Source organism: Bos taurus, chromosome 2 (assembly GCF_002263795.3).
Source record: "Bos taurus isolate L1 Dominette 01449 registration number 42190680 breed Hereford chromosome 2, ARS-UCD2.0, whole genome shotgun sequence".
NCBI lineage: Eukaryota > Metazoa > Chordata > Mammalia > Artiodactyla > Bovidae > Bos > Bos taurus.
The window spans coordinates 84,475,314-84,499,762 of NC_037329.1; the positions used below are offsets into that span (position 1 = coordinate 84,475,314).

At 37.4% G+C, this 24,449-nt stretch overlaps 1 protein-coding gene across 4 annotated transcripts in view; it reads right to left on the reverse strand.

Moving 5' to 3' along the window:
- Positions 1-24,449, reverse strand: part of DNAH7 (dynein axonemal heavy chain 7) — a 257,550-nt gene that overhangs the window by 100,295 nt on the left and 132,806 nt on the right. For 3 of the 4 annotated variants that reach the window (XM_059874486.1, NM_001143874.1, XM_025001623.2), the window contains exons 31-42: positions 22,441-22,590; positions 20,163-20,345; positions 19,626-19,802; positions 19,002-19,133; positions 17,247-17,471; positions 14,031-14,228; positions 11,540-11,695; positions 10,627-10,795; positions 8,213-8,339; positions 6,778-6,997; positions 2,734-3,606; positions 553-782 (exon numbers count right to left, since the gene is read on the reverse strand). In XM_059874486.1, coding sequence (XP_059730469.1) covers positions 553-782; positions 2,734-3,606; positions 6,778-6,997; positions 8,213-8,339; positions 10,627-10,795; positions 11,540-11,695; positions 14,031-14,228; positions 17,247-17,471; positions 19,002-19,133; positions 19,626-19,802; positions 20,163-20,345; positions 22,441-22,590 — 2,840 coding nt within the window. The remainder of the gene's footprint in view (positions 1-552; positions 783-2,733; positions 3,607-6,777; positions 6,998-8,212; positions 8,340-10,626; positions 10,796-11,539; positions 11,696-14,030; positions 14,229-17,246; positions 17,472-19,001; positions 19,134-19,625; positions 19,803-20,162; positions 20,346-22,440; positions 22,591-24,449) is intronic. The other variant, XM_025001611.2, reaches the window with a different exon arrangement.

Here is a 24,449-nt window from a genome sequence, read left to right on the forward strand (position 1 = left end):
AGAAACTGTTGAATCAACTTTTCTGCATGTATAGGTTAACGTCAACAACATCAAAAAAGCTCACATTGACACATTCTATAGTATATAAGTTTACTGATGTTTGTATTGATGTTCTCAAATAAGAGTTGACTTAAAGAAGGAAAGCTAGCTATGTATATTGAGTGACTGTCTCTAGGTTCCAGCTGTTCAGTACCTAAAGAGAAGGTTTATTTATTATCTAATTACTTATTGAAGAAAAATTACTCACTAGTGATGTTTACCCAATACACTGCCAAAGTACCCTGGGGCCTTACTGCAGCTCTGAGTGGCACATCTTCATTCCTTAAATATGATTATACATTTATGACGTGCTAGGCAATCATGTGCACAAAAGAATAAGCCTTGCTCCCTAACCTAAAAATGTTTGTGGAGTAAATCATTAAATGATTCAACAAAACTCACAGTATACACATATATGAAATAAAAATATTCATTTTTGCTATGTCATTTTTGTCCACATAAATGTTTTAAAACCACCATAGCTTACTTAGGAATAAGAAATTTCATTTTTACCTCCTTTTCTTTTCCAACAACAGTTTGAAGGTAGAGATTAATTCAAGATAAGAGGTAGGTGTCACATAATTGTATCTTTGAAGTTCAACATAGAAGGATGTGGATAAATCTATAGTAGAAGTGTGGAAGCTTTTACACATCTCAATGCAGCCATCTCGTATTTCCTCTGACATTTCAATGTCTTCCAGGAAGCGGGAGGCAACTGCCTGTAGTGCGTCTTCAGGCCAGGACTGAATGTTAAGATAAACGCTTTAGCATATCATCGAAGTTACTGACAGGAGTCTGTTACTACTGAGGTCCTTCACAGATGGTGGAAATGCAGAGGAAAGGATGAGGAATGGGGTGGGACAGAATCTCAGGAGAAACTTCCCCCAAGTACTTGACTGCTTAGGACAGGGAGCCAGTAGCTAATGCATGTAATGTTGTTAACTCTTTCTGGTTTGTTCAGGAGTTAGAGAAATTGTACATGAGTATTGCAGGAGAAAGGAAGAAAAAAGGAACCAAATTTATAGAATGTGTATCTTTTTGCACATTCTACTATTATTATCTCATTTATTTCTCCCCAAATTTCCGAGGTAAATGTTACTATCCTCTACCCTAAACTCCAGAAGTTGATGAATAACTGCCTCCTTGATTTCTTTCATAATTGCCTCAAACTCAACAAGTCTGAATCATGGTCATATCTCCCCCCAAATGGTTGTGACCTTCCCAACTTAGTAAACACCTCAATTCTATATCCATCTCAAAATCCAGTTCTATGGGCACCATCCCTAAAATAGCTTCCAACTCTTTTCCTTCTACACCTATAATCGCCATCGCAGTTCAACTGTTATCGTTTTTCTGGAATATTTCAACAGTGTCCTAACTGTCCACCCTGCTTGTGTGCTCTGTGGAGTTGCCAGAGTGATCTCATCAAATGCAGATTATTAACAGCTAATTTCACACTCTCAATTTACAACTGTTTGAAGACTTCGCAACATATTCAAAACGAAATCCAAAACTAATCTGTAAATCTCTACTTGATCTGGCCCTTTCCACCTTTCCAACCCCACTCTATGTAATTTCCCCCTCAGGTACTTGTCCTGAGTTTTTCTCACTCTATTCAATCTTCCTATGAAGCTCCTTGTCTTCACTAATTTCTTGTCTCTGACCAGATCCTCTCAGTACTGGCACTTTTTGTCCTTTATGTTTCCTCCTAAAGGTCACTGATTCAGAAAACCTTTTACTCCATTTATGCTACCCTGTATGATGGAATTATTTTTCACTAATTTGCAAGCATGTAAGTAAACTCAAGAAAAGCAGAAGCCTAGTCTATTTCATTTTCTGACTCATCTCCAGCTTTAGAATAAGATCTGCTACAAAGCAAGGGTTCAATAAATATGTTTTTTCATGAAATCTTAGCAGAAATTGAAGGGACAAAGGGGTTATGTAAATTCCCCAAGGTCAAAAATTCCTATGTGTTAGATCTCCCTCACAGGATCTCTGCCACAGCTCACAAACTTCCTACCCTATGCCCTTGTATGTTCTGTACTTCTGATACTGAAATTTATTAGAAAAAGTGGTCACTGGGAGTTTCTTCCTTTTGACTTTCTGCCAGGCTTTCTAATGGAAAGAGACTGGAGGGTGGGAGAAGAGAGAGGTAGAGGCATTTCTATCCCTCTTGCTTTCTAGCAGAAGCTGAACTCTAGGTTTGGGGTTCCTGATCCCATCAGACTTTCCTACTTCCACAGCTTCAAGTTCCAGTAACACATTTTCCTCCCTATGCCCCTTTAAACCCAGCTGTAGTAACATCTTCTTGCTATGCTCTACCATTTCCTGCCTCACCATCCCTCTCAAGTTCCTTTAATCCTGCCTACACCTTCATGAACAGTTCCTTCATTCAACTTTCCTCAGTGAGGCCTTCCCAGGTATTCTTTCTTCCCTGTCAGGAACCTGACAGATATACAACTTTATCCTAAAACTTTCTACAATAAGTTGATGTCAATGACTGTATACACTAGTAATAAAAGGTTTTTCTGTTATAATGATTTTTGAATTTTAATTTCATAAAATATATTATTATTGATCAGAAAGTTCTGCTGAGCTACAATTGTGGGGGGTGGGGTGGACTTTAAAATAAGTCATGCTGATGATGGAGAATCAATATTTCTAGAAGTCTATCTAAAATTTACATGACAATACCTGAAACCAGTCAATGGTACAGCAGTTTACTAGAGCAGGGAACTTTCTAAGACGAATCCGAAAGGCATCTCCAATGGGACTCATGGCAAGGACAACGTGCAGTTGGTTGCGGCAGCGGTCAACAAACATGTTGAAAAGAGCTATGGGGCTTCCGTCTGTTTGTTTGGTTTTATCCCGTTGGCGATCTATCTGACGCATCTTATCACATATCTCCTGTTTCTCATCCAATGCAAAGAGATTTGGAACCTCCCCAGCATTTAGCAGATTGTTGACATCTTCTAGAAACGACTCCTTTTTAATCTGAGTATCTGTAAATAGGAAAACACCCTGCATCTCCCCTTCAGCACATTTTCTTAAGATCACTTTTAAATCTTCATGCCACTCAGAGTTACCATAGCCCTTGGAAATTTCAACCTGGAATACTGAAGAATCAGCCATGTGGGCAGCTAATCTGGTGACGGACTGCCTTCCACTCCCTCCAACACCAACCAGAAGAGCATGGCTGCGAGGCTGTTTCAGGATCCTGGAAATTCTGCTGATGTGCTCGATGGCAAACCGGAACAAGACAAGGTTCATTGTTTTCTTGCTCATGTTGTTGTATTCTTCTAGGTGAGCTTCTGCTATCACCCGGAGAGCATCCACATCTGCAATTTCTCTGTAGTTGGTATCCTCTCTCTTGGGATCGTGGAAATCACAGAACATTAAGCTGCGTAAATCATCTTCTTCCACTATCCCATCATTATCAAAATCCAAACTTTGAAAAAGCTCATGAAAATTTTCTTCCATATATGTTTTTAAGATTTCTTGAATGTAGCTGATAAGCCAACTTCTGTCTGCATTATCCAGAAGGCGATCATAATACACTCTCAGGACCTGTACAATAATTAAAAAGCAGCTTTAAGAAGTGATTTTCCTATTTTAAAGTGCTATTTCTGTGCTAATCTGAAATAAATATAAAAAGTACTCTCAAGAGATTTCCATGGGTTTTATTAAAAGCACATCTAAACAAGGAATGGCATAATATTTATTTTAAATATTAAATTTGATCATATATTTGGAATAAAACATAGTTACATTGTTACTGATAAATGAAGGTAGATTAGGGAAACTGCAGCAGATTACAGAGGTGTTAAGGACTAAGGTGCTAAGGACTAGAGAAGGGGAAAAAAGACTAGAGAAGGGAGGTGACTGCCTTTGCTGGTCATACAGATAGAGGTAACAGAACTGGGCCCCGGTGTCTAGGGTTTTGCAACTCCCTTGCAGTGATTGTTTCCTTTTCCCAGCCATATAATATTTTGAATTTATTGGCAAATCTATATCTATAGATATTACTGTCTTTATAAAAGCATATTTTATAGAAAACGTAAGAATGTCTTAGATGGATAAAACTTTGTTTTGGACATGTTAATTATTTTTTCTTGTAAGTAACTGCAGATGCAATGTACTAAAATAGATCTCCACTTACATGCACATGTTGAGAGACTGCAAAAATAGTTAATCAAGTTTGCTACATAATTATTAATACTTCCTTAAAGTGGTATGAATATCTCTATAGCTCAGTCAGTAAAGAATCCCCCTGCAATGCAGGAGACCTGGGTTCAATTCCTGGGTCAGGAAGATCCCCTGGAAAAGGGACAGGCTACCCACTCGAGTATTCTTGGGCTTCCCTTGGGGCTCAGCTGGTAAAGAATCCCCCTGCAATGTGGGAGACCTGGGTTCGATCCCCGGGTTGGGAAGATCCCCTGGAGAAGGGAAAGGCTACCCACTCCAGTATTCTGGCTTGGAGAATTCCATGGACTATATAGTCCGTAGAATTGCAAACAGTATGACACAACTGAGAGACTTTTACTTTCACTTTACAGTCTGTTTTGGACAGAACTGTTTCCCCTGTGCCCACATCTGTACATTGAAGCCTTATCCCTTAATGTCATTGTATTTGAAGAGAGGTCCATTAAGAAGGTAATTAAGTTTGAAAAGGTCAGGTGGGTGGGGCCCTAATCCTACAGGATTGGTGTTCTTGTAGGAAAAGGAAGGGACACTAGAGCCCTCATTCTCTCATGGCAGGAACACAGAAGAAAGACCTTGTGAGGACACTGAGAAGGAAACCCTCTGTGAGCCAGGAAGAGAGCCTCACCAGAAACCCACACAGACAGCACCTTCACTGTTTTACTTTTGGCCTCCAGAGGTATGGGAAAGTAAAATTCTGTTGTTTAAGATACTCAGTCTGTGGTATTTTTATTATGACAACACTAGCAGACTAATACTCATATGATACAAGCAATGCATGTTTCTGTCAGCAAAATTTCTAACATTAATCCTGTCTGCATCAGCTTCTTCACCTTATAAAATAGAAGTGGTAATACTTGCCTTGCAAATCTCATAGATGCATGGCAAAAATGAAATGACAACAGGTCTGAAAACACTAAGAACTGAGAAATAATTATTACAAACTGCCTTGGAATCAGCCTGATTATGTTTAAGAATAATGATTTTAGTATTTTCACTGCTGTCAAGTTGACATACTAGTGTCATCCCTTTTCATAACACCAGTGGCTGCATAAATGATATGATTGAAGCTTCCCACTTACTCTGACCAAGTAGTCCAAAAGCTATTACTCTCCTGGACGACTGGGTTTCCCAAAATATGACAACAGTCACTTCCTCAGCTTGAGACACTGAAGCCCCCTTTCTTTTAATGAGGAAAGGAAGCTAAATTAAGCCAACCACATATATTGGGCATCGGTGTTTAAGCATGAATCAAGGATAATATTATCTAACTGCAATTAAGCGAGAACCCAAGACAGTGTTTCTCAAAGTCATCACACCTGCATCTAGGGCCCCCTTCTGTATCTGCTGACTTACAAATTTTGAGGATGATGACTAGGAAGATTCCTTTTCTTTTTTAAAATTTCCTTACCATAAGGTACAAAAATCTTCAGTGTACACCTCCAGGAACGTTCACACATTATACACCCACATAACTGCCACCAAGATCAAGATATAGAACATCCTCAGTACCTCAGCAGACTCTCTCACTCTCACTTCTGTGGATAGCTGCCCTCCTGCCTCCCCCACAGGGAACTTTTATTCTATTGCCATCCTTTATGTTTTTAAAAGTTTCCATTATAAATCTAAACCTTTGCAGGGAAGAATTTATCCTGTATTTGTGCTTTGAACTTATTTATCTTAAAGTCTTGATTACAAATTCTTTTAATTATGTATAATTTACATATCATAAAATTCACTTTTAAAGCATATAATTCAACAGCTTTTAGAATATTCACAATGTTGTGCAACCATTACCACCATCTAATTCTAGATCTTTTTCAACACCTCCCAAAGAAACCCTATACCCATTAGCAGTCACTCCTTACTATTTCCTACTCCATGTCCCCACAGCCTCTGGCAACCATTAATCTACTTTCTATCACTATGCATTTGCTTATTCCAGACATTTCATATAAATGGAAAAATATTATATTGTATTGGCCTTTTGTGTCTTGCTTCTTTCACTTAGTGTAATGTTTTCTAGGTTTGTTCATGTTGTAACATATATCAGTATTTCTTTTTAGGGCTGAAAAGAGCTCCATTGTGTGTATGTATACACACACACACACACACAGAGCCCACATTCGTTTGTCTGTTCATCAGCCAATGTATATTTGAATTGTTTCCATTTTTTGGCTATTATGAATAAGTCTGCTAACACTCATGAACTAACAAAAAACAAAAGTATTTCTGTCTCAAAATTATTTGAAGTCAAACTGAAAGGATTAAAGTCACTTAAAGGAGACTTAAAATGATAGCTCCTTTGAAACAGCCTATAAATCAATAGAAAGTCCTGAAAATCAGAGATAAAGCATCTTAAGTGTCATAGAATATGTTAGTGTGAAGTATTTTAAAAAATTATCCTGACCATTGACCTTCATAATGCCAAATAGTGGAATGCATTTCAACAATTGCTGGATATTTCTTCACCCAGTTTTTGGCATGGTAAAATCTTTGTTTCTTGCATAATCATGTTTTAGTAGCACAGAGATTTACCTCATGAACCCAAAGACGTTTAATCACTTCTTTGGTCTCTGCTGTTTCTGGTCTTGACAAACATACACCCTGAATGACACGGGAGAAATCTCGGAGGTTGAACAGGTAGTGAGATTTAGCTGGAGTAGGCAAGAGATTCTTCATTGCTTCTTTATACAGAGTCATTGTACCATTTACAATTTGTGTTGTCAAATCTAGAAAGTCATCTGGAAATTTATAACTTAAAATTTTTTTAAGTGAAGAGAAAGAATATGTTAGCAAACATAGACTTATGATACATAGTGCTATTTAGTACAACTAACATGAATTTTTCTTATATTACATCAATTGATTTAGTTTACAAAATTACCCTTTCTTGCTATAATAATAATAATAGAGTGTTTGCTTCTTTTAAAGCTACTTTCCATTCATTATTTTATGTTCAAAGGAACTCCATGAGTAAGCAGGACCAGTTTAATGAGCTTAAAACTGCTTAAATAAATGGGCAGAAGAGCCAGCCAAGGAACCCATATTATGTAACTTAAACCCAGGATCTACTAGATGATGCTTCCTAACCTCTTCCACTACCTGGCATTCTTAGCTGCATATAGATAGGATCCATGAAGAACACTGGTGAAATGGGTATTTTCAGAGAAAGGGAAGGGAGAAAAAAAATCAGAAAAAAGTAAAGAAAGGGGAAAAAGAAAAAAGAGAGTTAAAACAAAGTGAAATAGTGAACCAAGATTTCTTTTAAAGGGCAAAGGAATGATTAAGGTAGAAGAACCTGGGGAGAGAATATCCATTTGAAAAAATTGGCTTTATTTCACTTCTGGCTTGATGAGCAGTCAGCTTTCCCTTCCATCACCATTGCATAAGACAAGGAATGACAATTTCCTAAGAATGGTGTCCACGTCGGGGAGCCAACACTTGTACTGCTCAGGGCCACTTGGCTCCCTACCCCCAAGAATCTTATGGAGAAGTGCTGAGTGTCCAGATTTAGGGAGCAACATTTTCCCAGGGCACAGGCTCCAAGGCTACACTCAAACCTAGACATGGACACCCCTGGGGAACTCAAGAGTTTTACTAGAGGCTGTCAAAGTCACAGGATAAACCTGGCAATCTTTCCAGCATTAACTGAACTAAATGGCAAAAATTCAAAATATTGATCCTTCCAATATGGACATATTATAAAACGGGATGCAAAATGTGTATGAATTTTTAGGTTAAAATCTAAGACTTCAGACAAATAAAGGAAAAAGAGAAAGATCCTGCAGGCTTTTTGTGTTCTGTTCCCATTCCTGGAGATGGGAGCAGAGGAAAGCAACTGCTGCCTGTTACCTTCTTCCTTGTCTAGAGGTGCTTTTGTGGAAGTTTGAGAAGCACTACTTATACTGACATGTTCCCCAAAGATTTTATACCCACTAAGGAAAAAACAAACACACTTTCAATTACTTACCAGGTTTTTAAATGCCAGGTTAAGATTCTAGAAAATATTGTAAACATAGATTTATCACTAAACTCATTGATTGTTATAATATTGAAATGCCGCATGTATCGAGGAGTTACTGGATTTCGACCACCACCTAAATATCAAAAAGGACAATCCTTAACGCTGCTACTCGTATATAACAGAGTATTTTCTCTACACTTTGCAGCATAAAACAGAGTGAAAGATGGACAAATTTATGGCACAAAGAGAGAAGAAATCAATTATTTGGATAAAATTGATCTTAAAACAGTTTTCCCCCTCAACCTCAAAGTACTGTTTTCTAGTTGAAAATGATCTGTATAAGTTCAATCGGATATAATCTTGGTCAGGTCTATTTACCAAAGGAAATCCAACCAGACAGAAAGACCCAGTGTCCACCTTCTCCATGATTCATACACAGCCCAAGGTAGTAAACTGTCAAACATTCTCATTACAATACAATATTAGGACAATACTATATAATATTAATATAATATTGTATGCAATGTTAATATAATCCTGATGGTTGTGATTGACCACACTGTAAGGTCATTTTCACATGGCTGAAATTCAGCATGACCTTGACATACAGCCTCATTCTTCCCTCACATCTTGAAATAAATTTCCCTAAGACTAGTCTTTGTGGTTCACATGGCCACTTCACTGGCTGCTTTCGATTTTAAAAACTGGAGGAATATCTCATTTTCACAAAATAATTATTATGATTTCAAATATGAAATTTTAAAAACAGATTTAGAATGTAAAACCATTTTATAAAATTGGTTTATATTATCATCCTCACATGTATCAATAAAATGCACTGTCTCTTTAAAGGGATTCTAACATGAAATCTCCAGTAAAGAGTGGTTTTAAAAATGAATAATATCTTTAATATATATTTTGCTTAAAAACCTATAGGTTCAGGTTTTATGTTTGTTTTAAACCAAGTAAATCTGTACTTTGCTTTTATCACTGCATTATACTGTGCTGATTCTAAAAACATAATGTGTGAAAGCATATAACTAGTAGTCTACAGTTATAGATCAAAACAGTTAGGTATTGCTATGTATTTAGAGGCTCATAATAAACACTGATTTACCTGGGCAAGTTTAAGGAGATGGAGAAAGGGCTACAGAAGGAAAGGTGTAAGATCATATACCCAGCTGTGTCTTCAGCCTTTCCTCCCAGAGAACACTCAGAAATGGTGGTCTTTTCTTAGAAAATGAGGTCCAAGAGGAAAAGATATCTCATGGATTCATTCTGCTCCCCTGTCCAGTCCCCGAAGAGGCAGGGAAAGTAGACACTTACTACAAATGACTACTGGGGGATGGGAAGAGGCAGAGCAGAACTGGAGCCTGGGACCCAGGAGTAACAGAATTAGAAAAAAAAAGAAGGGGGAATAGCATTCAAAGTGGCCCCGAGAGGGTGCTGAGAGCAATTACTCAGAGCAAACTGTATGCATTACAGGTCAGATAAAGGTCAAGAGTTCAGAAGCAACTAGTGGAGAAATTCCCTAAGACATGGCACATTGAAAAAAGGGAGTTATCAAAAATATAGAACAACAGCTTGAGTTCAGGAAAAGAACAGTTAAAGATGTCCAGTTAGTTAAATCAAGCTATTTCAGATACTCTAGAATAAAAGAAATTTTTTTCCTACATAGAGATCTCTGAGTTTATAAACTTCCCTTGAAAAGTATAAAGAATATCTAATAATTCATTCTTTTCATCATTTCCTACTTAAATTCCCTCAACAGTCTGTCTAAATCCAGAGACTCACTAAAATGGGAAGTGATTGGGACAGGGGAAAGCAGGGATGTTTCATACAGCTGAAACTTTAAGGAATGAAACAGAGGAAAATGAGCTTCTGCAGGAGAATCTGGATTTTCAGGGGATCTGAGACCTCAGAATGCAGGAAGAGGAAATGGGGAGCAAACATGGAAGAGAACATGGAAGAAAAAGATTTGGGAGAGCCATATGATTTGGAGAGAATCGCCCCAAACAGGGCTTCTCTGATGGCTCAGCAGGTAAAGAATCTGCCCGCAATGCAGGAGACATGAGTTTGATCCCTGGGTCAGGAAGATCCCCTGGAGAAGGAAAGGACAACTCACTTCAGTGTTCTTCCCTGAATAACTGGATGGACACAGGAGCCTGGCAGGCTACAGTCCAGTGGATTGCAAAGAGTTGGACACAATTGAGCAACCAAACACAGCGTACACAGCACAGACCACAAAGAAGGCAATCCACTGTGCAGCGCTGATCACTGCGGTCACTGTTAGGTCACAACAAACAAAGAGACATAGAAAATATGTACACAAAACACTGTAACTCAGGTTGTCTGACAGGATTTCTCTTTCTCCTGATCTTTATATATACCCAGAGTGATCACAAACTCTGAACACGTACCTGGAGGTCCCATAGCACACATAATTTGAATGTCCACTAGTTTAATCATAGAACAGTCTTTTAGGTCATACCAATTCCAGTGATCTAACCATTGTCTAAGTAACTCGATGGGAGGCTGGGCGCCATACACCTCTCGAGCAGGCATATTGACATCATCTACAAAGACAACCTGAGAATGAAAGGAGAAAAGGTATTAGAAAACATTAGCATCTTGATATAGTGTCCTGTGGTGCAAACAATGTTCAGGCAAAGAATAAGTTTCCTTTTTGTGAAGTGCATAAGTGAGAAGTGATGATTTCTTTGCACATCAGGACTATCTCTCAGCATCCATGTTACCAAGGAACATGGATGACAGGGAGACAGTCTTATTACTCACATTTATAGTTAACAGTTTAGAACTTATTAATCCTCTCATATAACTTGTTTCTCAATATGCCTTCTCTTTTTCCTTGTACAACTTCGATACATTAAATAAATGAGAAAGGTGTGATCTTCAAATGATTATAAACTCTGAGTGATAAGAGTAAGGCTGAGAAGGGTATTCTTGGCAGAGGAACACAGAAAAGTCAATTGATAGCTTGGTTATTTAAAGGCCTAGAGAGCAAGCAGCAAAGACTCTGCTGAGTAAAAATGTTAATGAGAGAATTAGGAAGGTAGATAATTTCCCAGGTGAATATTCTACTTTGAATTCAAAAGGCAACTGCTTGTTTTTAATGTCAAGTTGCCAAATGCACATACAATATAAAAACACTTTTAAGAAGACTTCTTAACCAACATTTGTGATACATTAATAAAAACTGTACTACAGAAAGATGTCAAGTCCTAGTATATCTGGTTTCCTTGTTCTGAATGTAATAATGCCCAGGAATAGCGAAAGTGCCATATTATATGTATAAAAACAGAGAGTAATTACCATTTTCTTGCCCAAAGGAGGACCAAAAACTCCCTTTCTTCTTTTGTCCAGTTTTGACATGATAATATTTTGAGTTTGAGCTGCTGTAGTTTGTGCTGAGAAGTTAATCAGCAAAGGCTTGTAGATATCTTTATTGAGTTGATTTAAAAGAAAATTCTGTATAATAGCAAGAAATAATAAGATGAGCCATAGTTGCCATTATGTTTTGACACTTAAAAATAACACTAAGCATCATTGTTGACGTACTCAAATTTAATCTTCAAGGGTCATAATGTGAAAAGAGATGGAATCAATAGACATAACAGTTACCAAGTCAATGGAATGTCTTTATCTGTCCAAGCCCTAGGCACATGGCTTCTCTGATTTCTAAAAACACCATGCAGAGTACACACTCCTGCTGCTGCTGCTGCTGCTGTTGCTGCTAAGTCGCTTCAGTCGTGTCCGACTCTGTGCGACCCCATAGACGGCAGCCCACCAGGCTCCCCTGTCCCTGGGATTCTCCAGGCAAGAACACTGGAGTGGGTTGCCATTTCCTTCTCCAATGTATGAAAGTGAAAAGTGAAAGTGAAGTCGCTCAGCCGTGTCCAACTCTTAGCAATCCCATAGACTGCAGCCTACCAGACTCCTCCATCCATGGGATTTTCCAGGAAAGAGTACTGGAGTGGGGTGCCAGTTCCTTTTCCAGTACACACTCCTACTCTCCATAAAATCATAGGGACTCAGAGCTTAAGAAACTTGGCTTAAGGTCTCAGAAATGAGACAAGAATTTAGACTGCCACTTGTCTCTCTGCAGATCAATGTTCTCTGTAATACAGCTTATTATCTTTCTACAAGTTATCTGACTATAAGTTAGGAAGCTTACATAATATAATTTGTACTTTCAAAATGGAATTTGCTGGAAAGCAGGTACAATTACAATGATTCTTAACCAAGATGTTGTGTTCTACAAATCATCTTGTAGAAGAATAATAAAACAGGAAAGTATTTACAGTACATTAAGAAGAAAAAAATCAGATTACAAAATAATATGCGAAGTATGTTTCCAATGTTGTGAAAAGTAATTGTTTTTTGGCCTGGGCAGTTTATTAGCTGGACTGCCATTTGATGGGAGTACAAATGACAGAAGGCTTTATTTTTCCCCACCCATCTCCTTGAATCATGTCTTCATTTCCTAACTCTTGATAGTATCTTAGATAAATCCTTCAGCTTTCTGTACACTTATTTTTTTTTTTAATTCAGTCCAACTCAACATCTTGATTTAAAATCTCAGTCCAAACTTCTTCCCTCCCCACTCTTGGATATTCCCTGATGCATACAGCATTTAGCACAAGAAAAGCAACATTTCAATCTGTTGGGGAAGAAATTATTCAACAAATAATACCAGAACAATTATTTGACTATATAACCCAAAGGGGGGACTGTATTAAACATAGAATCAATAAAGAACTATAAACAAGTACTACCACAATTGGAAAAATAAGAATTGACTGGGAACCTGCAACGGGGGAGGGGCCACTAACAGGCACTCCCCTCTCCTCCACCTGCCTCCTCTATCTTCTTCTTATCCCACAGCTGGGTAGTGAGCACAGCTGGAGGGAGAAGGCAAAAGTCCTATTCATTGGGGTCATTGTGATTCCTCCTGATTAAGGCTATCTTGCCTGCTCCCATGGAAGCTTCCAAATGTTTACTCTCTGAGAAGAGCAGATGGGAAGGTTCCTTAGATACTCCAAAGGAACATTCACATTGCACAGTTTGCTGACCTAAGAGGAGTAGTGGCATTCCCTCCCTGCTGTGGGCAATTATATGGAATGGAGGCCCAAGAATGATCAGGTTCACTTATATTTCACATTGTCCAACTGACCCGGGAGAAACTTGCACTTACTTGCCATGCCAAAGGCTGGAGGTGCTATTCACTCTTAGTTCCAGCCAGCCTTCTGCTTTCAGAAATCTAAAACTAGAGGCAAGAACTGGTCTTTGATTAGTATGACCCCTTAAACACAAGAGAACTCAGGTTTCATAAAGGTACTGAGATTTGGGCCATATCTTTTATAACAGGTAACAATTTCTTAACACACAGTGGGTATGATCCCAGAAATTATTAAAGAAAATCAGTCTTATTACCACAAAGCAATGTTCACATATTCAATAATTTAGAAAATTAAATATCAACCAAAACACTGTTTTTTTAAGGCAGATAAAATTCTTTGTCTTATATAAGCTATTTTCATTAAAATACCTTTTAAATGGACAATAATTTAGTGATATAAAGTAGCATATCTTTAATAAATTTCCAAAGATAAATTCTCTTTGGAAAGAGACATTTTGGTAATTTTGATAATTTGATAATTACTCAAAAATTCTGGTTCCAACATAGAAATGTAGAAATACATAAGTATTTTAAAAACACTGCCTACCAGTTCAGGTCATTAAAGAAATAATATTCTTTGGACTATTATGCACATTTTAATATGTATATTTCTACAATACTTACAATAATGTAAACACTCTTTCCCGTTCCAGTTGGTCCTACAAATATTGAAGGCTTTTGATGGGTGGTCAACAATTCCATTAGTGCAGAGTATCGAATTGTGTCCAGAGTTGGCACAATGATTTCATTAAACATCACATCCTTAGGAATTGGAGGAGCTTCGGCTAACTTCTTTACCCATGGTTCCCATTTTCCTATTCCCTGTTTATAACAAATAACCAAATAGTGAATGTCATGTTGTAAAATACATTCAGAAGCTCTGTACTTCTGCATCACTGCAGAAAAGATGAAAGATCAAGACCAACAATCCTTAATATGTACATATTTGTTTTTATCCTTTAAAACTCTTCACTCTAATTTTTTAAGTTTTGTGTTAAATTAAAGAGAAATTGGGGTTTTGTATGGATAAAAATGAAATGGCAATGACGTAATAATTTGATGTCCTGGAACCACTGATTATATCAACCCAAAGATCAGTTACTTTTGCCAAATATTAGATTCTTTAACAGCATTGAGAAAACTGATCTAATAAATGTGTTAAAGTGTAAAGAATTTTATTCAATAAATGTTAACCAATACAGAATATTTTTCTACACAGACCACCAGCTGCATTTGTTTGACTTTTACAATGGTACTTGCAACATCAGCTTATTATTTCAAGCAAGATTTCTTTCTCTTTTAAAAAAATTTTCTTTAAAAAAATAAAAAAAAATAAAAAAATTTTATTGGAGTATAGATGATTTACACTGTTCTGTATCTGCTGTACAGCAAAGTGAATCAGTTACACATATACATATATCCACTCTTTTTTAGATTCTTTTTCCATATACATCATTAGAGTACTGAGTAAAGTTCCTGGTGCTAAATATAGGTCCTTATAGGTTATCTATTTTATTTATGGTAGTATGTCTCCTTTTTTAATTGTAGTAAAGAAAAAACACCTAAAATTTACCTTCAACCATTTTTAAGTGTATGGCTCAATATTATTAGCTAAATTCATGTTGATGTGTAAGAGATATTCAGAACAGACAAGATTTCTTAATATGAGATTATTATTATTATGAGTAACATTATACTGTATCCTATTAGCTTTGTGAACTAAAGTTTTCATTTGTTAAGGCAGTGTCTATAAAAAAAAATTTCAAATATATGTTAACTCTCCTTAGAAAAACACCACTGCCCTCTCCATTCTACAAAATCCAGTTTAAGCTCGTGGTCATTCAAAGTATATTAAAATTAAGACCCATCTTCCTTCACATCTTCAAGTGTCCCACAACCCAGCCTCACTGATGAGTCTACTGTTTCCAAAAATGCCCCAGGTCCCTGGATCTTGACATATGGAACTCTTTTATCCTAGTGTATGGATCATCGAAAAAGCAAGAGAGTTCGAGAAAAACATCTATTTCTGCTTTATTGACTATGCCAAAGCCTTTGACTGTATGGATCACAATAAACTGGGGAAAATTCTGAAAGAGATGGGAATACCAGACCACCTGACCTGCCTCTTGAGAAACCTGTATGCAGGTCAGGAGGCAACAGTTAGAACTGGACATGGAACAACAGACTGGTTCCAAATAGGAAAAGGAGTACGTCAAGGCTGTATATTGTCACCCTGCTTATTTAACTTATATGCAGAATACATCATGAGAAATGCTGGGCTGGAAGAAGCACAAGCTGGAATCAAGATTGCTGAGAGAAATATCAATAACCTCAGATATGCAGATGACACCAGCCTTAAGGCAGAAAGTGAAGAACTAAAAAGCCTCTTGATGAAAGTGAAAGAGGAGAGTGAAAAAGTTGGCTTAAAGCTCAACATTCAGAAAATGAAGATCATGGCATCTGGTCCCATCACTTCATGGTAAATAGATGGGGAAACAGTGGCTGACTTTATTTTTCTGGGCTCCAAAATCACTGCAGATGGTGACTGCAGACATGAAATTAAAAGACGCTTACTCCTTGGAAGGAAAGTTATCACCAACCTGGACAGCATATTAAAAAGCAGAGACATTCCTTTGTCAACAAAGGTCAGTCTAGTCAAGGCTATGGTTTTTCCAGTAGTCATGTATGGATGTGAGAGTTGGACTATAAAGAAAGCTGAGCACTGAAGAGTTGATGCTTTTGAACTGTGGTGTTGGAGAAGAGTCTTGAGAGTCCCTTGGACTGCAAGGAGATCCAACCAGTCCATCCTAAAGGAGATCAGTCCTGGGTGACTTATATACAAGAATACTCACCAAAGCACTAAACCTAAAACAACAAAAACAGTTCAATGTGCAAGATTAGGAAACTGAATTGATCACGGTCCACTGAAATGGTAGAATATAGGGAGTTTTAGAAAAATAAGCTTTATTAAAGAAGCATCAGTGAGATAGAGTTGTTCTCTTTATTAAGGGAAGAAGAAGAAGGATATGAAACTGCCCGGTGAGGATATAGAGTGATTCCAATTTCACTAAAATCTGCATATATTTAAATAACACATGCATGCTAAGTCACTTCAGTCGTGTCTGACTCTGCAACCCTATAACTGTAGCCTAGCAGGCTCCTCTGTCCATGAATTTCTCCAGGAAAGAATACTGGAGTGGCCTACCATGCCCTCCTACAGGGGATCTTCCCAACCCAGGAGGGACAGAATTCGCATTGGCAGGCAGGTCATTTACCACTAGTGCCACCCAGGAAGCCCATATTTAAATAACACGTATGCCTAAACTTTGCCCTCAATTACTGTACTTATGGGAGCTGTTATAGAAAAACAAACAAGTGAACAAACACCACCCCAGGGTATACTGTCCATTCTGCTTGGGAAGTGCTGAATTCCTAACAATCCATCTGTGGTCCTGCAGGAACTCAGCCTGTCATGTGCTAACCTTCACCATGAACCTCCCAGAGGTGTGTCCTTGAGCAGTCCTCACCTGCTGCTGGACTGGATGTCCTAATGTGTGATTTTATGCAGTGGCACAACTGGCCCAATCAGCACTTTTATTTATCCCATTTTATCAATGAGAAAAACAAGACTTAGGGAGATTAAAAACCAGTCCAAGGCTATACAGAAAGAAACCAGACCCAGATGTGCCTGACTTCACATCCAGCACACCGTCTCCTACTCCATGCTGTCTCTTAGGCAGACAGTGGTGACAAGGTGGCCACAGAGCCATTCTGTGCCATGTGTCTCCCAGGGAAACCCTGCCTGATTGACAGGTGCAGATCTTGCTTCAAAACTCTTACCTCAGTGATAAACTGATAATCATAAATTGTTCCTTTTTCAGGGAATGGAACAGTTAGTCGTTTTGAAGATGTTTGTTCAGTTCCACTCAGTAATTTAAATCTATTTCGAGTTATATCTGAAATCGGGCCTTCCATTAGTTCTCGAAGAACCTTATTAAATTTCAACCGATCATCATCTTTACAAGAAGCACCGACAGACCAGATCAAAGAAAACAGAAAAATGCCCTGATTTGGAGAGATGAGAAGATAGAATGCATTAAAGAATAACTTTAATCCATCCTTAAAGCTTAAATCAGATCAGCCAGATTAATATCTTTGAATGGAAATGAATAAACTGATATATGGTAGTAGGTAATCTAGGGATTTTGTAATAATTAGTTTTTTCTATTAAGTTACATGTCATAAAATCTGACTATCAGAGAAGACAATATAATGCAAAGCATAAATTCTAGGCATAGTAAAGACTTAGAATGATTAGTCTGGTAAATCAGGTGCTAATTCAAGTATACAGCTGAACTTTGATATTAAAAAGAATATTGAGATAACTTTTTATTAAAGTAAAAAAGCATATTTTAATAAAGAATAATCAACTCACAATATATGTTTATTAAATTTTGATACAATGTTTTGTAAAGTAAAACAAATTCATATACTTTTATTTACCTGTTGTAATAATTACCCGAGCATTGACTATATCATTAGAACCACAGTCCTGCAAGCTTTCTTATCAAACTCAGGCAGAGGGAACAGAACAAGAGACCGCTTAAATAAGAAGGTCTGTTTGCTTGTTTTAAAATCAAATCTCCTTTTCCATGCCAAAGCTAAAACAGTTCTGACTATACTCATAAAAGTTGTGAACTCTAGCTTGACACCATTCATCTACTCCTAGATTATTCAGACTCTTTTTGAAAACTATTTTAAATGAAATTTAAAATGCATTTCATAAAAAAAATAAGCAGAAAAGTAACACTGACTACATTAGAAGTGTGACCATTAGCAATATGCAGTTTTTTATTAAAGAAGATTCAAGGTCTGTTGATAATTTTATTGCTATATTTAAAACAATATAGATTATATATCTTCTTGCTTTCTTCATTCTTAATATTTATGTACACACATATATTTTAAATATTTATATCTCATGAGAAAGGAGAAACATTAGGGAAGAAAAAAAATAAATTATAATTTGGAGGTTGAAGAGGGAAGTGAATCTTGTTGTCAAATGGTCATTGACATATTGGGGACTGATCATCTTTGCCGTGTGCTGTGCTCAGTTGCTCAGTCTTGTCCAACTCTTTGTGACTCCATGGACTGCACCCCACCAGGCTTCTCTGTCCATGGATACTCTTCAGGCAGGAATACTGGAGTGGGTTGCCATTCCTTCCTCCAAGGAATCTTCCCAACCCAGGGATCGCATCCAGGTCCTGCACTGCAAGCAGATTCTTTACCAACAGAGCTGCCATCATCTTTGAGACTGGGCCAAATGATTCAGGGTATCAGTAGCAGATCTGCGGGGGTCACTGGGCTCCACCCAAACTTCATGATTTAATACAACACCAGGCAAGGTGTTTCCTATAAGCACCTGGTATTTGGGATCTGATTCTTTCTCACTGTTCACCTTCCACCCATTATCCAGCCTCCAGTTCCAGGAAAAATGAGGTTAATTAATTAGGAAAATTTACTGGGGAAAGCAATCAATCCTTTTCTATTGCAAGATTCAAAGACTTATCTCATGTAAAGAGCACATGGACTTACCTCAAGTAAAGAGTAAGTTTCTCGATCATTTCTCTCTCTTACTTTGACTTCATCAGCAAAGTCACTCATAAAACAGTCTATCAGATTCATTAGGGATCGGACTAAGTTTGTATCTGAAGTAGGAGATAATTCCTGAAAAATCAGAGAAAAAAGTCCATGAAGCAGTTTAAATGAGGCACTAATTGAAACAGTATCAACTAATTTTTATTGAACTCATTTAGTTATAACAGCCATAACATCTACGAAAAGGTGTTAGTATTATAATTCTAGTTTTATAAGAGGGAAACTATTTTTAAAATGATAGTTCATCAGAAATGAGAGATCATCTTTTAGAATATTTTCACCTAGATGTGATTAGGTAGGACTTCAAGTTTGTTTTTTTTAAGGGAAAAGATTATCATCCATACATTTTCTCAAACCATAAGATGCTTTGTTTAAAATACTTTTTTGAGAAACTATATTAATTAAAAATTTTAAACTTTGTTAAGAGTTTTTAATCAAAATAATTAAGAAATTATTTTAATATCTGGTAGTTGACAATAAAGTAGACATTAAAATGTATATATATGGCTAATTTGGATTTTCCATTTATTTCTTAAATCTTAAAACTTTCATCCCTCTTACCTTTGTATGTTTTCTAATAAATTCAACAGAAACAGGAACCATTCTGTCAAATAAGCCTATTATAAATTCCTTCTGAATAATAGTGATTGTAGCAGGTAAAAGATTTATCCAAGACAACATCAGCGGTCTCCAGCCTAGCATATGAGGCTCCATGTATATCATCCCACATCTGGAAACCTGGAAAAACAATCACTGTTTACCACCAAGGTACTGCTTATAAAAGAAGGATGACTCGGTACATCTATTTCTTACAGTTTTCAGGAAACTCGTGGGGGAAAAGGCATACTTTTATAAAATTTCCTCATCTAAATTTTCATGTATGACTTTACCAAATGGTCCTAGACAAAGAGGGAAATATCCCTGACTCTTATTAGTGTCAAAGTATGTCAACAGACATGTCTGCCCTTGGAGAATCACAGATGGCTGTTAAAATGAATTCTATAAATACTTTTTTTCAGCTAGAGTCAAAATTACTAAGCAATAAACACATTTAAAACATTTCAAATTTATTAGCAGATGTGAAAATTGAGAACTTACAGTGGCAGGAGAAGCAACTTCTAAATCCATCGGCTCAAAAATAAGATTCATTTGTGGCGACATTTGGATAATCTCCCCACTCATCAGACATAGCTTTTTGTTGTCGTCCAGCACAGTGTTCATATTCTCAATCCATACTGCATCTACTGGCCCATCAAAAATTAACCACTTTCTATCTGGTGTCTGGTTCATTCAGATGGTGAATAAAGGGCAAAAACGGTTATGGAAGGAAACAGTTCATTCATGTTATTTTACAATTTTAAAATGTATCTCCTAAAACTAATTTCACCATCAAAATGTAAAGGCACCTTTGGAAAAGAGTGCATATGTGTGTGAATATACATACATATTCACTAAAGAAGCCTATATGTGCCATAGATGAGACAAATTATAACATCTTATAACAAATTATAACATGTTTTCTAATGTCTCTGAAATCATATACAACATATTTTAGAAAAGTGAAAAAAAATGCAGCAGGGAAAACAATTTTCATTCAGACTGTCTGACTGTATAGACATTCTATTTAGTATTCATACAGATCAATTATTCTTGTGTGTTAAGTCAAATTTTCTGTTCCCTCCACTGAATGAATTCACCCACATACACATCCTTCTTGGGCTGAACTGTCTTGTGGCCGTATAATATCTGGCATTAAAAATCAATATAATGCTCACAGTCCCACAGTGAGAAAAACTGATTCTTTTTTCCAGACCCTAATGAAGAAGCCATCCTGTGGACACAGATGATGCCTCGGGTTCACCTTCAGCAAATGCACACTTGAATTGAAGTAGTGAGGGATTTGAATCCACCTCAACAACTTCATCCTGTGATCAAAAGCATTAATCATACCCACACTCAGAAGCTAGCTCTGGCCATGCTCAGGAAGCATGGAAGAGTGCGTTGTCTTGGAGAGAAAACCTTCAGATCAACTTTTCCTCCTGCTGTTGGGTTCTTAAGCCTGTTAGGCTCCACTCTGAGAAACACTCCCCTGGCGGTGAGCAGGTGGGCCCTGCAACAATTGAGTGACCTCACTTTTAGTCTGGCTTTACTATTTCCCAGCTGTGTGACTTGGGGACAGCTACTTAACCTTCCTGAGACTAATATTTATGGGATGTAGCTTCCTGGAAAATATAACACATACTATGTAGCTAAATATAAAATGAGAGGTATCTCATGATTATTTCTGTATAAATGATGCAATAGCACACGTTATCTAGAGACTTCACACATTAATCTGGGCCAGAGCACATTTACTGTGACAAGAAAGGATCTGAGAAGTTTCATCAGTGGTCCCAGATCTCTGTGTGCCCCACCTGTGCCTCCTGACACTGCGCAAGATCTCTGCCCCATTAGAGCCGATCCTCATGTTATTCATGGCTCAAGATCCTTTAGGAAAATAAAAGTACAGCTGCGATTTAATGCTTTTCTGTCATTACAATGACTCATGACTGTCTTGTCCTTAAATGAGTAGACGAGTAGACAGCACCAAATTTAGGATGTATGGTAGTCAGAATAAAGGTTAACATATATATATATATATATATATATATATATATATGATTTAACAAAACAATTAAATGTCTCTAGCCTAGGCCCCTTTTCCTGTAAGACTAGCCTTAAAAAGCTGTCTCTATCTGATCATAGTCCATAGAGAGACTGCTAACACAACAACCAAGTTAGCATTTATTGGTCTGTGGCCTTTCTTAGAGTGGGCAGCAGCCCCTCAGCAGGGTATGCCAGGAAGGGGCAAGTTCCCACTCCCCTTCCCAGAGGTCAGCAGCTGGCACATCCCTCACTTTTTCTTTCCACAGACAGCTCATGCTCTCCCAGCACACTAGACGGAAGTACTGGAATTGGTCTGCAATTTGCTCTTTCAGCACTAGAGTCTATCTAACAATTAGTAGGTGTGACAGTGACAGCCAGCTGAGCAGCAGGGCAAAGAATGTTGCTGATGGATCAAAAGGATCCTGTTATTCAGATGCTCCCCTTGCTGGGTCACCTAGCCTGGAAAATGAGCACCAGAAATGCTCTCCTCAGTCTCCTTTCCTTGTGCCCTTTCTTCTGTGCATACTGAGGAGGACATGCCTGCCCCCATGGTCTCTGGCCGTCTATTTGTAGAGACTCACAAGTGCTCTTCATAGAAACTCTGCCAGACTATTCAGTACTGCACTTTAAACATGTACCTTGAACTATAAATACAAAAGTTTACTTGAAACTGAAAAAACCAGAGCTCTCACAGCCTTTCCAAATAGACATGCAAAGTGTTAGCACTTACCGATGAAGCAGCAAATGCTCTGAAACTGACAGCAAGGATCCCGTCGGACCACTCATGGGACACTAAATCAAACTGTCCATACAGCTGACCCATGGTGACGGACTTAGGATTTAAAACAGTAATCTGAACCTTGTTTTCTTCCATTAACCCCTTAATAGAAAACAATTATTTATTTATTTAAAAGAATACTGTCTTTATTCATGGAAAACATGATGGTGTATGTAGATAATCCTAAAGACTCTAAAGGAAACTATCAGAAGTAAAGAGTTCACTTAACAAGGTTCCAGAGTACAAGGTCATTATCTAAACAGCGATTGTATTTTCTAAATAATGTCAATGAAAAACTTAACAATAAAATTTATAAGTACAATTTACAATAGGATTTAAAAACTCATAAGATACTTAGGAATAAATCAGTAAATGTTGGTCGAGATCTATAAACAGTAGTTATTATATGCTTTACAGGTTAGATATTCTTTTCTGTTTTGCCTTATAAACCTTAAAAATATTAACACCATTCTAAATTCACTGGCATTATAAAAACAGGCCTGGGGCTGAATTTGCCCCATGGGCTGAACTTGGATGATTCTCACTGCAAAACATTCTTTGAGTGAAAATTAAATAATTAAAAGATATGGAAATATGTACCATTTTCATGTTGTGAAAAAGTTTATATTGGTAAGTTGACAGTTTCCACTAAAACTTTGAAAACCGTTATGTGGAATTAATAAGAGATATTAGTAGACCTAGGGCATAACCTTTTTTATGTTTCTAACTGATAGATTTTTTAGAAGAGCTTTAGGTTTACAAAAAAATTTAACAGAAAGTACTGTATATATATTCATATATATTCCCTCCACCTCCCACCCCACGCACAGTTGCTCCTATTATTAAAGCCTGGCATTGGTGCAGTGCATTATTATGAGTGATGAACTGATACAGATACCTTGTTATTGACCAAATCCCATGGCTTACTAAGCTGTACTCTTTGTATTGGACAGTTCAATGGATTTTTCCAAATACATTATATCATGTATCCATCATTACAACATATACAGAATAGTTTCACTGTGCTCTACTTATTCACAACCATTTTCTTTTTCAGTTTGGTTCAGTTCAGTTGCTCAGTCATGTCCGACTCTTTGTGAACTCATGGACTACAGCATGTCAGGCCTCTCTGTCCATCACCAACTCCCAAAGTTTACTCAAACTCATGTCTATAGTCGGTGAAGTCATCCAACCATCTCATGCTCTGTTGTCCCCTTCTCCCACCTTTAGCCTTTCCCAGCATCAGGGTCTTTTCAAATGAATCAGTTCTTCACATCAGGTGGCCAAAGTATTGGAGTTTCAGCTTCAGCATTGGTCCTTCTAATGAATATTCAGGACTTATTTCCTTTAGGATGGACTGGTTGGACCTCCTTGCAGTAAAAGGGACTCCCAAGAGTCTTTTCCAACACCTCAGTTCAAAAGCATCGATACTTCAGCGCTCAGCTTTCTTTGTAGTCCAATTCTCACATCCACACATGACTACTGGAAAAACCATAGCCTTGACTAGACTGACCTCTGTGGGCAAAGTAATGTCTCTGCTTAATATTTTGTCTAGGTTGGACATAGCTTTTCTTTCAAGAAGAAAGCGTCTTTTAATTTCATGGCTGCAGTCACCATCTGCGTGACTTGGAAGCCCAAGAAAATAAAGTCAACCACTGTTTCCCCATCTATTTGCCATGAAGTGATGGGACTGGATGCCATGATCTTAATTTTCTGAATGTTGAGTTTTAAGCCAACGTTTTCACTCTCCTCTTTCACTTTCATCAAGAGGCTCTTTAGTTCTTCTTCGCTTTCTGCCATAAGGGTAGTGTCATCTGCATATCTGAGGTTATTGATATTTCTTCCAGCAACCTTGATTTCAGCTTGTGCTTCATCCAGCCCAGCATTTTGCATGATGTACTCTGCATAGGGGCGGATTCATGTTGATGTATGGCAAAACCAATACAATATTGTAAAGTAAT